At 37.5% G+C, this 16,010-nt stretch overlaps 1 protein-coding gene across 7 annotated transcripts in view; it reads right to left on the minus strand.

Annotated features, from left to right (window-relative positions):
* DGKB (diacylglycerol kinase beta) overlaps positions 1–16,010 on the minus strand; it is a 693,335-nt gene that overhangs the window by 44,390 nt on the left and 632,935 nt on the right. The window contains exon 24 of one of the 7 annotated variants that reach the window (XM_084791213.1): positions 13,269–13,635. The exons of 5 other annotated variants lie outside the window; for them this stretch is intronic. In XM_084791213.1, coding sequence (XP_084647339.1) covers positions 13,616–13,635 — 20 coding nt within the window. In that variant the 3' untranslated portion in view covers positions 13,269–13,615. Of the gene's footprint in view, positions 1–13,268; positions 13,636–13,692; positions 14,371–16,010 lie in introns of those variants that run through there. One more of the 7 variants, XM_084791214.1, reaches the window with a different exon arrangement.

A 16,010-nucleotide genomic window follows, 5' to 3' on the forward strand; every position in this document is an offset into this window, starting at 1 on the left:
TGAATGGGATCTTAAATTAATTTCATTTGTAAACACTTAAAAGAAATACAATATCTTTTGCCATGTCAATTACAGAGTTATCAGAGAAATTTATTTCACACAGATAGCACTGCAGATTTTCAGTGTCCAGTCATGTCATGATTTTTATTACTCATGTACTGCAAGGTACCAAAGAGCATGAGTCTCAAAAAACAAGGAAAAATTAAGCACTTCTGTGCAGACATATTGAGGGAGTCAGGCAGTCAGTCCCTTATATTTTGCAAAGCAGTTCATTATCTTATCATAGGTTTGGTCAGTACTGATATGATTCCAGAGTTTAGAAAAGTCTAGCATTCTGCTGACAAATATTATCATGAAAAGCAGACTAAGCCATTGGAAGTGTCTCTACCCTATCCTCCAACACTGGAGATGGTAAAGAGGTTCCTGAACAAACTTTCAGATCTTCAACAAGAAGAAGCAAACAATTTTGTCTTCACTTTTAAGGAATTGTTTTGGGGGATTGATGAAACATTTTCTGATTACAGAAAAAGTGCATTTCACATTTCTTCTGCCTACTCATACAAGACACATAACTTAAAAAATAGTTCAAAACTCCATTGCATTGATACCGTTGGTACAAAGAGAAATGATTCTTTTTAGTTGTATTCTTATAGTAGTTATTTGTTTAAAAGGGCTTCACTGTATTGGTCTTCATACAACAGGACAAAAGCAGTTCTATGAAAGAGACTAAACTTGGACAAACTGTTAGAAGAAAAAAAAAGCAAAGTTCCTCTCTGTTTTTATCAAATTTGATTGCTGCAGCTGTTCCCAGCTTCTGTATTTTAAAAATAGCCTTATTCAGTGCCTTGTTGGCTAAAGGCCAGAGTGCCATTAGAACATGCTGTACGGAAAACCTCTATTCAGTTAGAGATACAGAAATATATTTAAGATCAGTGGGGGTCATCTGCACCAAACACTTGTAAAGGAAAATAGAATTTTAATGTGTTTGCACTGATCGCCACTTTCACTAGCTAGTTTAAAGCCTATGTGAAAGCCTTCCTATTATTCTTTTTTTTTTTTCTCTTTCAGGTAAAACTACAGAATAAGTGTTGATATTATTGGAAAAATATTATTAGAATGGTCTGTTTCTCAAATAGTGACTGTTGGGCTGAAATATACATTTTAAAGAATACCTACTCACAACCCCTTTGGTTTACTGTTATAGGCACCCATCCACCAAGGTAGGAATTACAGAGCAGATGCTTAAATGGGTCACAGCATCTCCCCGTGTATACAGCCAACTAAGGTCACTATGTCTGAAATAGACCTAGTCTGCCCCCAACCCAAATGAGTCTTTTGAACTGATAAATTCATAACATTGGGCTCAAATGTGTGGATTCTGGTTCAAGAAATGAATTATTCAGTGACACTTTAGAGTGGACCTCCACATCTATTCAGCCTTTCCCCTTTTCCTCAACAAAGAATTTAAGCCAGTTTTTGAGGTTAAACAAATTCACACAAGAGTGCTAATGTGTGTTTCCAGTAAAAGGAAATTTGTTCTGTCTCTCTCTCTCTTTCTCTCTCTCTCTCTCTCTCTCTCTCTCTCTCTCTCTCTCTCACACACACACACACACACACACACTTTTGAATTCAGGGAACAGAGGTAATAAGGGAGAATGAGAAAGCAGAAGTTAGATAGAGAATAGGTGTTTTCATTAGGGAACTATACACCAACTGTCAAGGTGTGAAACATCTGAGAATTTACCTTTTTTGAAGGCTAATGTCTTCAGTTTGTGGAAGAGAGTAGACATCTCTTGAGTTAGATAGAAACCTAAGACTTTATTACCTATAGCAGCAACAGTAGGAAGAATGTAGATATTTACTGCCACTGCCTAACTTCAAATTTGCACAAGGACACAAAGATCCAATGACTTTCCTATATACACAATAAGCTGTGTTGTTGAGGACAGTACTTAATAAACTTAATTCTTTATTTTGTTTAAAACAGCATACAGCATCCCCCTTCCCTTTCGCCCACCAACCTCTCCAAACCCCTGCTTCATTTCAAATTCATAGCCTCTTATTCTTAACTTATTATTAAAAATAATGAATAAATTCACGAATACATGCTGAGTTTATTTAGTAAGTTTGTATATATATATATATATCCATATCCTTTTGGGGTTAGACACTTGGTATTAGATAAAAAATTAGGAGCCTTTTCCCTGGCAAACACAAATTCTCCTTTTCTCAGCAATTGTCTGAAGCTCTTCAGTCTAGTGGTCACATCCATGAGATTTCCCCATCCACATTGACATGTGAACTGGCATTGTTATTGTTCACATCTTGTTTATGCAATAATCCTATTGTTCAGATTCCATGGGTATAGCTTATGTGGCATTTATAGGAGACACAATCTCACAACAGACTTCCTGGTCCTTGAGATGTTATAATCTTTCTGTTCCTTCTTCCAAGATGTTTCCTGAGTCTTAGGTATAGGGGTTGTTGTTCATGTGCCAGTTAGGTCTGGAGACCTTGTGGGATCAACTGTTCTTTACTTTTTGATCAGCTATGGCTTTCAGTCATGTTCACTGTCTTCTGCACAGAGACACTTCTTTGATCAGGAGTGAGAGCTACATTTCTCTGCAGGTGTAAGGGTAAGTGTTTAGAGTACAGTTAGGAATTATACTGGTTTAGGAAAGTAGCAATAGTAGGTTCTTCACTAAGATCCATGACCTAAGTAACCACATGTAACTGGTTAGGTTTTTAGTACTAGACAGTATTCCTATCCTGTTGGGCAGATGTTAATCCCAATTAGACAGCTGTTAGTTACTGACAATAGATGGGGATCACCATTGCAACTGTAGGTATATCTTATCATACTTGTGATTGTTGTGGTTGTTAGGCATTACAGCTGTATAGGACTGTTGACTGCTTTCCTGCCTTGGTGTTGTGCATAACATCTTCTGGTATTATAAAAGCACATCCTCAGGCAGATGGGTTTTGTGTCAGATACAGCTCAGTGCTTTGAGGAGTATGTCTGAAGTATTTGGTGTCTTTAACAACAAGGAATTACATTTAATTTCTAGGAGACAACTAAGGGGACTGTTTTTTTTGGGGTCTCTTTTACTAGATAGCCTCCTGATGCAGCCCCCACTGGCCTGATATGTAAACCAAATTGGCAATCTTTATGCTTTAGTTAGTTCCTGAATGATTGGATTTAAAATGTGCACCATCACGTTAACGTGAGTTTTTAAAATATGAATAACACTCTCTCTTTCCTAGGTATAAACATTGTTTAAAGTGTAGCCATCATCAATATTTTCTGGACAAGGCTGAGTAGCTGCTGGGTTGGTACTGAACTAAGGAATGCATAAAATATTTTAGGATCCACAAGGGCCACAACTTAGTGTTGTGAGTTCAAATGTACCAGAGTTATGAAATGTGCCACTGACCATTTAGTTTCTGGAAGGTTTCAGGGAGGGATATCTCAAACTTTGGAGGTCACACCCAGTTATATTTAAATTTCATGTAATTTAACATTTGGTGTGGCTGTACTGAATACCAGATTCAAGTGGAAGGTATCAAACTGCAACATGTTCTGATTTTAACTTCAAACTTCTGCTTCAGCTACAAAGGTAATCTCAGGCAAATCATTTAATATTTCTGGGATAAGCTATCACATCTCTAAAAGAGGAATGATACTTGCTTTACCTTGTGATTAACTCTCTTGTTTCAATCAATCCCACAGTAATTTTCTTGCTTATTCTCTTTCTTTTTCCCCTAGACTAAATATACTTTATGCCTAAGTGATGCAATTATGAATTCTGTGAATGCTTCACTTTTGATGGATCAACATTTCCTTGAGAGTGGCTTGAAAAATATTGGAGGTAAACTAATTAAGTGTGTGTGTGTGTGTGTGTGTGTGTGTGTGTGTGTGTGTGTGTGTGATGGAATTCATGTGACTGTAGATATTGAAGTGGTGGTGGGGTGCAGAATGGAGAGAGGAAAAGAACAACAAAAATGTATAAGCTAAGGCATCCCTTGGGTTAGACAAATATGAAATGCAATTAGGCTGGATGCCTCATGAGAGATTCAGTGTATGGGCATTCCTGCCATGAAGTCAAATAGGGGATAGATTAAGTAGGCCAACACTCTGCAGGTGGCAAGGGACAGCATCGGGCTTACTGTGTACTTGGACCAGAAATAAGACTGAGACTGGTGTTATTGCTAAAAGGAATGGGGACAGAGAGATGGCACTCTAGATATGTTCTAGGTATAAAGTAGAATTTAAAAGGCCAATAGATTCTACTATTAAGAAGGACAAAGTTTCTTAGAGTAGTGTGGATGGTGCTCAGTGTAATGAAACTCAGCATTAGACTATTAGATGAATACAAAGATTTTACTATCCTATTGCTTCATGATTTTTTGGAAAAGAAAAGTAGTATTGACACAATATAAATTTTCTTAGCTCTCTGGGCAATAATGTTACAAAGAGGGAGAGAGAGAGAGAGAGAGAGAGAGAGAGAGAGAGAGAGAGAGAGAGACGCATATTAAAATGACACACTACCTCTGTCAATACTTCTCCAGGACTTGTTGCTGAGAGTGATAAGCACAAATGCTCTAGCCTGCTCCTCACTGGTCCCTCCACACTGTCCATCAACAGAGCACCCAGTTTTGCAGCACTACTAATTTTCACTTTTCCCTATTGTCTTCTCTTGATGGAAAATTTGTCAAAAATTAATTTTCCTGGGTTATTTCATGCCCATTTTCTATATTATTCATATTATTTAAAAATTTTACCCATCATTTCTTTGTTTATGCATCAATTTATCTTATCCAACAAAACTACATTGCACACTGGTAGAACCATATACAACATACCAAAATATGGATGTTTTGCAATATATAGCAATAGTATAATGGTTTTAAGACCACAAACAGGAGTTCTTAGAGAAGTACAGAAAGGAACAGTATAGAGAAAAGCCAGTACTGGACTCAGTCAGAAAAGACCATATTTTTGTTGCCTAGGTCTTGGAAATGTGCATTTAGTTTGTGTCGGTGCAGTTATGTATTGTCCTAGGTAGTGAAATAATCATAGAGAAAGTGTGCTTGTTTCTAACCCACGTCCTGAGACCTGGGGCCCATGTCGTAGATCTTTATTTCTCTGATTACTTACTCCTTTACAGTATAGATTAACCCATGCAGGAACAAAAAATGGTGCGCTTTTAGAACAGTTGAGGACTATTGACACTGGAAGGAGAATAGGAAATAAACGGAGGCTGAGAGGGATGGCAGCGTATACATAGAGGGGAGTCCAAGTTCCCTGCACTTTACACAGTGGCTTGAGACCTCTGGAGGGAATGTGAAACAGTATTGGAGACTTAGAATTTGCTGAGAGGGGTACTGGAAATAAAGTTAAGACTATAGATGGTTGGCTGGGCCGGGCATGGTGGCGCACGCCTTTAATCCCAGCACTCGGGAGGCAGAGGCAGGCGGATCGCTGTAAGTTCGAGGCCAGCCTGGTCTACAAAGTGAGTCCAGGACAGTCAAGGCTACACAGAGAAACCTTGTCTCAAAAAAAACAAAAAAACAAAAAAACAAAAAAAAAACTATAGATGGTTGGATGCCGAGGTTTTGCTCTTAGAGAACTCAGAACAATTAAAAGTACCAATGAGGGAGAAGGACTGCATGAAAGTGCATCAATGACCTGTCACTTGGGTGTCATTCAGTTGTGACACAAGCCTAACTGAACTGATTTTAAAAGCCTAGACTCTTTTCCTGTTAAATGGGAACACTTAGTCATTAGATTGTACTTATTTGCATTTTGATGTATTAATTGAGACTGGTCTCCAGAACTCTTCACTTAACTGGTTGTGGTTTTATATAATGATCTGTTTGTTCCAAAGACAAGTTTTTTGTTTGTTTGTTTTTGCTTTTGCTTTTGTTTTTGTTTTTTAATGAGAGCTGAGGACTAAACTTACCTGTGGGTATAAGAACAAATATTTAGGATGTACTTAAGGATTTTTCTGGTTTAGTAATATGGGAGGTGTTCTAGATTCTTGAAGATCCTGTACCTAAAGCTCAGAGATCACTAGAGAAGAAGAGGCAGAAAGATTGTGAGAGCCAGAAGCACAGAGAACGTGCATGGAAACATGTCTTCTAGAAATGCCCATGAACTCTCAGCAAAATGGCTGCTTCAACATGACCTGAACAAGATGCACTGATAGACTTGGTGATATTGATGGGAAGAAACTCAGTAGATGTCAGCCCTTGGCAAAGAAATACAGGCAACTAAAGAGTTTTGAGAGCAGGAGAAATAGTTTTCCCCAGCATCAAAACACCAGCCAGTGTTTGGTGAGTGCCTGCTGGCTATCAGTTCACTGTGCACACACAAAGTGGAATTGAGAAGGAGGCTCTTTAATGCCATTTCAATAAGGACACTAATCCCATTGATGACAGCATTGTCCTCATGACCTAATCCGTTCCCAAATCCCCCACCTTCCAGTACTATTACTGTTGTGGTCAACATAACAGCATAGGAATTAGAGAAGGCATGGACCAAAATTCACCTCAATTGGACTGCCAGTCAGAAGCAGGGTGTTCAGTCAGAGAACCCCTGGGCTAATCCTCCTGAAAGATATCCAGGAGTTCAAACAATGCTGTATCCATGTGCAAAAATAAAGACTGTTCTAGGTACACAACTGTTAGCTTCACTGAGAGGGAGGATGGGGTTGTTAAGGAGAGATGAGGACACCCAGGTTCAGTTCCAGTGTTGAAGCCAGAAACCATGGCAGAGAAATCTGGGAGGAAAGTGGGTTGGCGTAGAACACCTGGTAAATGTGTTTCCAGATGTACTGATAATTAGGGGCTGTGCTGAACATCCAGATCCTGCTCTTTACACAGAACCGTGCTCAAAGAATAAATATCTGTCTATGCAAACATTATTTTCAATTGAAGTTAAAATATTTCTGGGTGAAAATCATACATTTTTCTTCTCTTCTGTGGTTAGATTCTCAAATACCCAATCTGGCACAGTGGAGACTGTCAATAAACACGTGTGGAGTTCATAACGCTGTACTGAATTAAGTATGCTTGCACTTGTTTTGGATAGTTTTTCACAGTGTTTCTAAAAGACAGATTCACATTCAGGTTTAGCTTACAATGACTGCTGTTAGAGGAAACATGCTCAGGATCTTAGAGACAAGTACAAAATTGTAACCAAAAGGATTTGATTATAGGTACTCATCTATGGATTATTTTTTGGGGAGGGGTTAATATTTTTAAAATTTACGTTCTTGTTTTATTTTGTTACAGTAGTTTTTATTTTTCATTTTATTATTACATGGTCTCATGCAGCCTAGACTGGCCTCAAACTTCTTATGTTCCAAAGGATGGCTGAATTCCCAGTCCTCCTGCCCTTACCTCCCAAATGCTCAAGTTGTAGGCACAAGAACCCCATTCTGGAACCAATCTTTTGTGTAATGTTCTCTCAGATTTATTTAGCTCAGTATAGTTTCCCATATTGTCATATTTAATATGAGCACACAATATTTATGTCTTATGTATTGTTAATTGTAACTGTTTTTATTTTACCTGTAGATAAAAATGGTCCTGATTTATTCAGGCCCACGTATGAGTTAAAATCAGAGAAGATAAATTCTTTGTGACAATTTCACTCAAAGTCCAGGGCCCTACCACTCATAGCTTAATGTTATAGACAGGTTCTTTGACAACCTGCCATTAATTAATAATATATTTCCAAGGCACTTTAAATATCTACTCCTCACCCCACCCCCAGCTCCCTGTCCTTACTTACATTTCTCAGTCTTTGTCATGACACAAGAATACTGGTGTTTTCTTTACTTTTACTGACTTTTAAAAATTAAAGTAAAATTATCACATCCTTTGCCATTATTTGAGCAGTGTAAATGTACTAGGATTAACTCTGAAGCAATACAGAAAAATATAAAGTCGTAGTATTTGAAATGATTTATGTTTTAGAATTTGTAAAAATTGTTTAAACTCAAAGCATTTTAAGGTTAAAGATTCTTCCCTTGGAAGGAGAAATAGGTATCTTTTTGTCAATGTAAAATGTTAATCATACTGTCACATTTCTGGGTGCTAGCAATGTGTTGTGGATTTTTGACTTCTATTAAATGATGACTTATTTTTTTCCAGATAAGTCACAGGCAAGAGGCACTTACTTATTACACATGTTTTTCAGCATATGTTGCAAGTTTATTTTAATGCTGAAGAGGCACATTATGATCAAAGCAGAATTCTGCCCAATTTAAACCGTTCCAAGCTATTTTCATACATTCACTCATGTATTACTGTAAGATTTACATTAAAATGAACGCTTGTCTACAATTAAGCGATTCAGTCAACATTTAAAAAAAGGTGCAAATGTGTGCAACGTGAAAAAAAAGTCAACAGATGTGCGAATCATCTCTGCTTGAGGGCCAGTACCAAAAGAACAGTATAATATATATATATAATTTTTCTAACATTAAATTTTTTGTCCTCGAAGGGTTTTCTATATTTGAATTAAAGGACACACACACACACACACACACACACACACACACACACACACACACAGATACACACACAGAGACACACACACATTCACCCACTAAATTACACAGCATTTTCTTATGATAATAATTGGATTAACCAAAAATAAATTGGGTTAAGCAATACATAATAAACTACAAAAATCAACAGTGTATAGATATGAGTATATACATATATATGTTTCTCTTCATTCTGATATTTCTCTGTTAATAATAAATGAATTTCAAAGTGGTAATGAGAAGCAAAAAGTATTGAGAACACTGGAGATTTCATATGTATAATTGTATAATCAGAATATTTAGCACAAAAGCATTAAAATAAGAGCATCTTAATAAAACAGAGAAGACTTTCAGGTGATAAAGGTCATAAGCTTGTACATGCCTGTGTCTGGTTTTGTGACACATGATTCTAGGAGTTCTTTCAAATCCTAATCTAAACGAACCTCCTCAAACATTGTGTAATGAATCCTCTGCATAATTTTCTGCAAGGGGATACTGGAGAACCTGAGAAAACTGTGAGGTATGTGATGTTAGTTCACGAGGAATCATTGCAATCAAAGTATTACATGAGGCATGTTATGGTTACTGATTAAAGCATATCTAGTCCTCGTCCACTTCAGGAGGTATGATGCTGACTGGTGGGCTGTAATATCCAGTTAACCTGAAGCTTCTTTGCAGATAGCATCATTAAAGAATGGTGTGCTTCGTTCATCACTTCCCCCTTGGTAGGGTGGCCTTGCCTGGCCACATAGGAAGAGAATACAGATAGTCCAGATGAGACTTGATAGGCTGAGGTCAGATGTTAGGGGAAGAGGGCTCCCCTTTCTTACGACCAGTAGAGGAAGGAAGAGGGTTTGAGAGAAGGTATGAGGGTGGGATCAGGAGGTGATGAGGGAGGAGGCTACAATCTATAATCCAGATGTAAAGGGAACAACTTAAAAAAAAAAAAAAGAATGGTATACTTAAGTGCTGACCTGGTCTTGTTATCACCAGTAAACTGAAGGATATTTGGCCCTTTGTCCTATTAGCTTCCCAGTGCCAACTATTTGAAAACGCATGCCTGGGGATGGTGTTGATTGAGGGAATGTGCTTTTGGAAAAGGAATGACTAGGATATTAATTAAATGTACACATGGAAGCTTACATACTGAGGGTCCTTTATATATGTATCCATGTTTGACTTGAATGTGACACAAATTTCAACTTTTTGGATTCGTTACAGCTCTTCTACAGTGTTCCCTGAATAGTCTTGATGACGTGTACCTTCTTACTGTGTCTCAGCTGACAGTATCAGCTGGGGCACTCTGATTAAAGCACCAGCCGTAGCAATTTAAGACACTAGAGTAAGCTGCCTCTCCTCACACATTTTAAGTTGGGGAAAATAGGACTGTTAAGGAAATATAAAGTTTATTGTTTGTTGAGTAGTTCCTGTGACCTAAACAGTCTCATAAAATTTTTCATTGGTACTTTTCCCACTAGAACTTAGTAGTTCACATACTTATTTGACTGATTAAGAAGTAATTTCACAAATTTGTAGAATGTTACAAAATGTGAAAGACCCAGGTTGTCACAATACTGCAACAATTACTCTCCATCAAGAAAAGGATGCTAAGAACAGGGCCATGGATATGGGAGAGGAACATGTGCTCATGTGAATCAGTTCAGGGAGCAGAGGGACCACATCCCTGCAGATAGCTTTGCTCCGCTTCTGAAAGTTAATTCCTAGCAGCTTGTTACTATGAAGGAAAGAAAATTTCAACTGGCAGAATTGTTTGTGTGTTCACTTATCTTTGACAATGTTTAGAGTCTTTAAGAAACATGTTTTTTATCTTGTTAATCTGTTCTGTTTTTCTCCAGGTCTCCTTCCTTCATTTCGTCAGTGTAGAATTGTTTGGCTCATGCTATATTATTAAAGTTTAACTGGTCACTATCATTAAAAAAATAAGTAGATTCTAGACTGGGGCTCTTGCCCAAAGGGTAAAATCACTTGCCTCACAAAGGTGAGAACAAGAGGAAGCCTGTCTATAATCCCAGTGCTTGGGAGGCAAGACAATGGATTTCCAGAACAATACAGCTACATAGACTAGTTAAATTGGTCATCTGGACACAAATGTGATAGCCTGCCTCCATATATAGGGTGATCAACACCAACTTCTGACCCCACATGCAATGTAAAACCATACTCTCTCTGTCTTTATCTCTCTCTGTCTCTATCTCTCTCTGTCTGTGTCTGTGTCTATGTCTGTCTCTCTCTCTGTCTCTCGCTCTCTCTCAATGTAGACTATATGTAAACAAGTGTTGCAGAGACTTTCTTGAAAGTTTGCAGTACCTAATGGTTTTGAACACAACTTGTGCTTCTACAGAGCAACTTTACTTTGGCATGTTTGTGTTCTTACTTCAGCCCTGCTCAAGTGGCTCACTACAGGCCATATTATGCTTTTTGTCTTCTGAGATAAGAAACTTTTATTGTGCAAAAAAGGTTCAAGGCCAGAATGTGAAACTAGAAAGCATAGTTTTATTTCATCTTATTAAATCTAAGAATGTCTGAACACAGGCAGACCAGCCAAGGAGTGGGGGATTCCTATATCCGTATGTTTTATTAGATAGGTAGATGAAAGAGAAGCTGTAGACTAAGAGGAACATTTCTGAGAGAGGCCATTATCTGGCTGATTTAACAAGGCCCAGAGTAAAAAAGAAAAAAGAATTTGTACAATAATTAATATACTCTTTGAGAAGCTAGCATTACTGTGATTAAGACACACACACACACACACACACACACACACACACACATATATATATATATATATATATATATAATTTGCAGAGATTCTAGGCTCAAAACTAAAGGAGATATAGAATGTATAGAGAACCCACATAGGGTAACAATTCCCTTAATCAACAATAAAAGCCCTAAATTGAGGTTGTGAGTGTGATAGGTACAGTTTTTCATGGGGACGTACACCTTGGACTAGTGTCTCGATATAAGTGAGTATATACCATTTAGCTCTTTTTGCTTCTGTGTGAACTCACTCATTATGACAATTTCTAGTTCAATCCATTTGTCCACAAATTTTGGAAATTCCTTGTTTTTAATAGCTGAGTAGTATTCCATAGTGTAAATGTACCACAGTTTCTTTATCCATTCTTCTATAGAGGGACACGTAGGTTGTTTCCAAGTTCTGGCTATTATGAATAAGGCAGCTATGAACATGGTTGAGCATATGTCCCTGTTGTGTAGTAGTACATCCTCTGGGTATATTCCAAGGAGTGGAATAGCTGGGTCTTGAGGAAGCCCTATTCCCATTTTTCTGAGAAAGCACCAGATAGCTTTCCAAAGTGGTTGTACTAGTTTGCATTCCCACCAGCAATGCAGGAGTGTTCCTCTCAAGGAACTAGGTAGATTTCAGGAAGGGCAATTGACCAATGTGTTTGGAAGATCTCCACTGGGAAGACATACATAAATATAAATCTGAATACTATAAGGTTCACTACATGAGATGGTCTGTGGTGATGAAGGTGATATGAAAAAGGACCAGCACATTTGAAGAACAGGAAAAGGTGGAGGAGAAAAACCTGGCTATGTTATTCACAGCATAGACATTTACCTGTCTGGCAATTGTCCTTTACATAAGCCCCATGAATTCTGATTGTCTCTTTAGGTCACTACAAAATCAAATGAAATAAGATGTGCTAAAGTTCAGCAAAAGGTGACACAAATACACATCACACTGGACAAAGCTTTTTTGATGCTGCCACTAATTTTGTAGGAGGTGAGAGAGAGGCAAGTGAGGTTCACCACCTGGGACGGTGATGGAAAAGCACAGCCTCACAAGGCGCTAGCAGACATTTAAGTCAAGGAAAGAAAGGTACAGAAACATTAGACTCGGGTAAAAAGGATTGAGGTGGAGTTTGTCCTCTTCTTATACTCTATTTTTCTTACCGTGAGCTGAAGACATGCCATGCATTTTGCTGGTCAACACATTTTAAGCAGCCTTACTCATACCAGTGCATTAGTTTTGGTTTCAGAAGAAAGCAGAGGTGAGCACAGGGTTTATCTCGGTGGTAGAGGGCATAACTAGCAGGCATAACTTCCAGGGTTCATTCCCAAGCATTGTGAGAAAAGGGGAGGGGTAGGTAGAGAGAAAACAGAAGCTAGCTATCCCAGCCTCCTGTAGGGTCTTCATGTAAGTCATTACTGTGATCTCTAACAGTGTCCACTTTTTCCTCTGTTGACCCCATCAATGCTGACCTAGCAACATGGAATTAGAGTGTATTCCACTCGCATGTGACTTAGGCTTTGCCAGATAGTTATACCAATGAAAGATGTTAGCTTGGGATATAATAGTTTGATAATGAAAGTACCAGCGGAAATGATTCTGGCCAGGACACATGGGCAGTTTTTGAGGGTCCGGAGTCAGAGTTCTCTGGGCTAGCATTCTTTGTCTAGCATCTCTGCTTTCATAAAGACCTTTGGACAGAAGCAGAAAGAAAGGGATTCCTTAGGAAAAATCAAGGAGATGCCTTTTATGAGTGGTTCCAGGCCTTGTAGGTTTTAATCCTTGCTCTCTGTCTCTTGGGATAAGTAATATTAGAGACATCACTTTTCTTTTCTTTTTTAAATCATTTTTTATTTTTTACATATACATTTATATTATTACACATATATAAAATAAACTACATGTAACAAGAAGAACCACAAAATAATCAGGAATTAAATTAATGTTACATTCATAGTGTTTTGACTTCTTGTATTTGGCAACCTTGAAGAAAATATCTTTCCTATCTTAGTGGGTCTGAAATTCTGAATGTAAATCAATATCTATCATATCTCATCTCTATCAACTTAAAACATCTATCTAGACCTAAAAATATCTTAACCCCTAAACAACTAAGCTTAATTTTAAAACTAAACTATCTGGTCTTCAACCCCATCAGAGATCTTAACTTAAAAGAAGTAGATTTCATTATTTGTAAGTCTCAAATGATAGATAAGTCAACATAATGCCAGGATTTTTTTTTGGTTCCCATCCATTATCATATTGGGAACCTTGGGGCTCAGCACAGCGAGGATGCCACTGTAAATGAAACAAGACAGAGAAACAAATGCTTGCCAATGTTATGTCTCAAAGTGAGGTAAAATATATAATGTAAGTTAATAAATTTAACATTTAGGTATATCAGGGACACAGTTTCTTAGCTTATTGGGTATTTCTGTCCTGATTTGTAAAGCTCTATTGTGGTCTTTCTGGGATGGGTTAACATGATTGAACATGAAAGCTTCATGTTATATGTTTTGGTACAGATTATTGCTTCTTATCAATTGCGTAACCTTGAATTATTTTTACTTATTTCTAACCACTGCTATTTTCACCTGTAAGACGAAATAAAATACTCATTTTGAGAGTTTATTCTACATACTTAGTAGTGTGATTTGCATAAGCCAGGCCTTTCACAGTTGCAGTTAATACAGGTAATACAAAATATCACTTAAACTTGAAAAATATGTCAAGACTGAGACAAGACTCAAGATTCATGAACTCCTGTGTGCTGTATTTCAAAACCTTGATGAGAATGAAGGCAGGTGTAAGGTAAAGATGTATACTTTATTCAATTTTCATGTTGGAAGTAGGAGGTGGGATGAGTTAATGGGTGTTCATGTTCCATTTCAAACAACTGTCCTCCATTTTTTCTGGAAGTCAAGGCATGCCAAAGAACCCCAACATCTCCCTATTTTTATATCTCTTTCTTCCTCTTTTCTTCTGTGTTGAGGTTTCTCTATGTCTGTGTACACATATGCCATCTTCATATGTCTATTGAAAAGAAGAGTTCAAAATAAAACTAGTTGCATTAATTTTAGAGGCTTTGAAGAAGCCAGCTGTTACTGGAACTTCTCTCTCTATCTTTCATGCACTGTATTTTTACATTTGGAGCATTGGATTTTTCAGGTTCTCTCTGAAGCCTGCTGGGTTTACTCCTGGCTGCAAACACTGCTAGAGTTTATTCCCCTTATCCCAGGTGTCCAACAGTTGTTATATATAAACAGTGGGCAACACATGGCTTCTTGGTATAGTTATTTCTCTTATTTCTTCATCTGACCTTTTGTTCCTTCATTCTTCCTGGATGCTCTTCTAGCTATCGTTCTCTGTCTCTGAAGTACCTGGCTTCTTGGTACCCTATGTATTCCACTGGAAGGATATTGATCTGGTGATAGACAGTGCATACCTCAAGCAGAGTACAATTATATGCTATTCAGGAAATAAACCATGCATATAAACTGAGGGAATCAGTATCCAATGAGCAAATATTACTACTGATATTAAAAATTAACTTAAAAAATCACCACTCATAAATTTTTTAAATGATTCTCTTCTGTAAACATTTATTTGCTTCAAATGAATAATGAAAGATAATCCCATCTCTCCACAAACCAAAATTAAGGGTTACTGAAACTCCTTTTTATAGGCATTTGACAAAGTTAGACATTTGGAAAGATACAGACACTGTGTGCAACTGTGGAAACAAGATCAAAACATTTTGGTGTTCTTTCTCACTTCAGTAGGACAGCAACTGCATGAGGCTGTTCTCTGGAGTAATGATCTTGTCTCTCTCCAAAGGCTTTTTATCCTGTATTCAAGAGGTCACAGTCAGCCTTCAGCTGCAGTGAGCTCCACTCCTATTAATTTAAAATGAGGGTGTCAGAGGTCCAAACTCAGCAAAATCTGTCGGTTATAAGGTAAACTCTACCAATTCTTCGTTTGAAGAAATAAGAGTTAATCTTTGGAAAATGAACCATTTATATATTCTATCCCTTTGCTAGTAAAGAATAAAGAAAAATTCATGAGAAAATAATAAGAATATTTTTCTTCAATGAGGTTCATTTTAATTACATGTTTTAATAATATTGTTTGGAGAAGATTATGGATATTGTTATCTTTATCTTTATCTTCACTTTTTGAAATAATATAACAATTAAAAAGTTTATTCACCTCACTGGTATCTTTTTTTTTTTTTAATTTGAAGAGTCAATGAAAAGAATGAAAGAAATGTCCTTGAGGATGCAGGTGCACTAATAAATGGGTGGCCTTTGGATTACTGTATTTATGTGTGCTATGGCAAAACTGAGCAGAAACCTCAATGTTATACATGCAAAGTGGTACAACAAGAACATCTGTGTTGGGGGGATTGAACTGGCATGGCTAACACCTCCAGTGCCAGGTGCAAAGGAAATTTCAATACAGCTTGAGTAATCTTGACTGCTAGCATCTGCTGGCATCAGATTATCTCCTGTGTTCACAGTCCACCACTATCCATTTGGGTATTTATGCGATACATCTGGTGGTGCTGCGGCCAAACAAGAAGGGGGCAATGCTTTGGTTTCATTTCAGGGGGCAAATGCCTGACTCTTTAATTCAACACAAAGGCAAATAGGAATTCTTTTCAGGCCCACAGG

This window comes from Acomys minous (genome assembly GCF_964271855.1).
Source record: "Acomys minous genome assembly, chromosome: 8".
NCBI lineage: Eukaryota > Metazoa > Chordata > Mammalia > Rodentia > Muridae > Acomys > Acomys minous.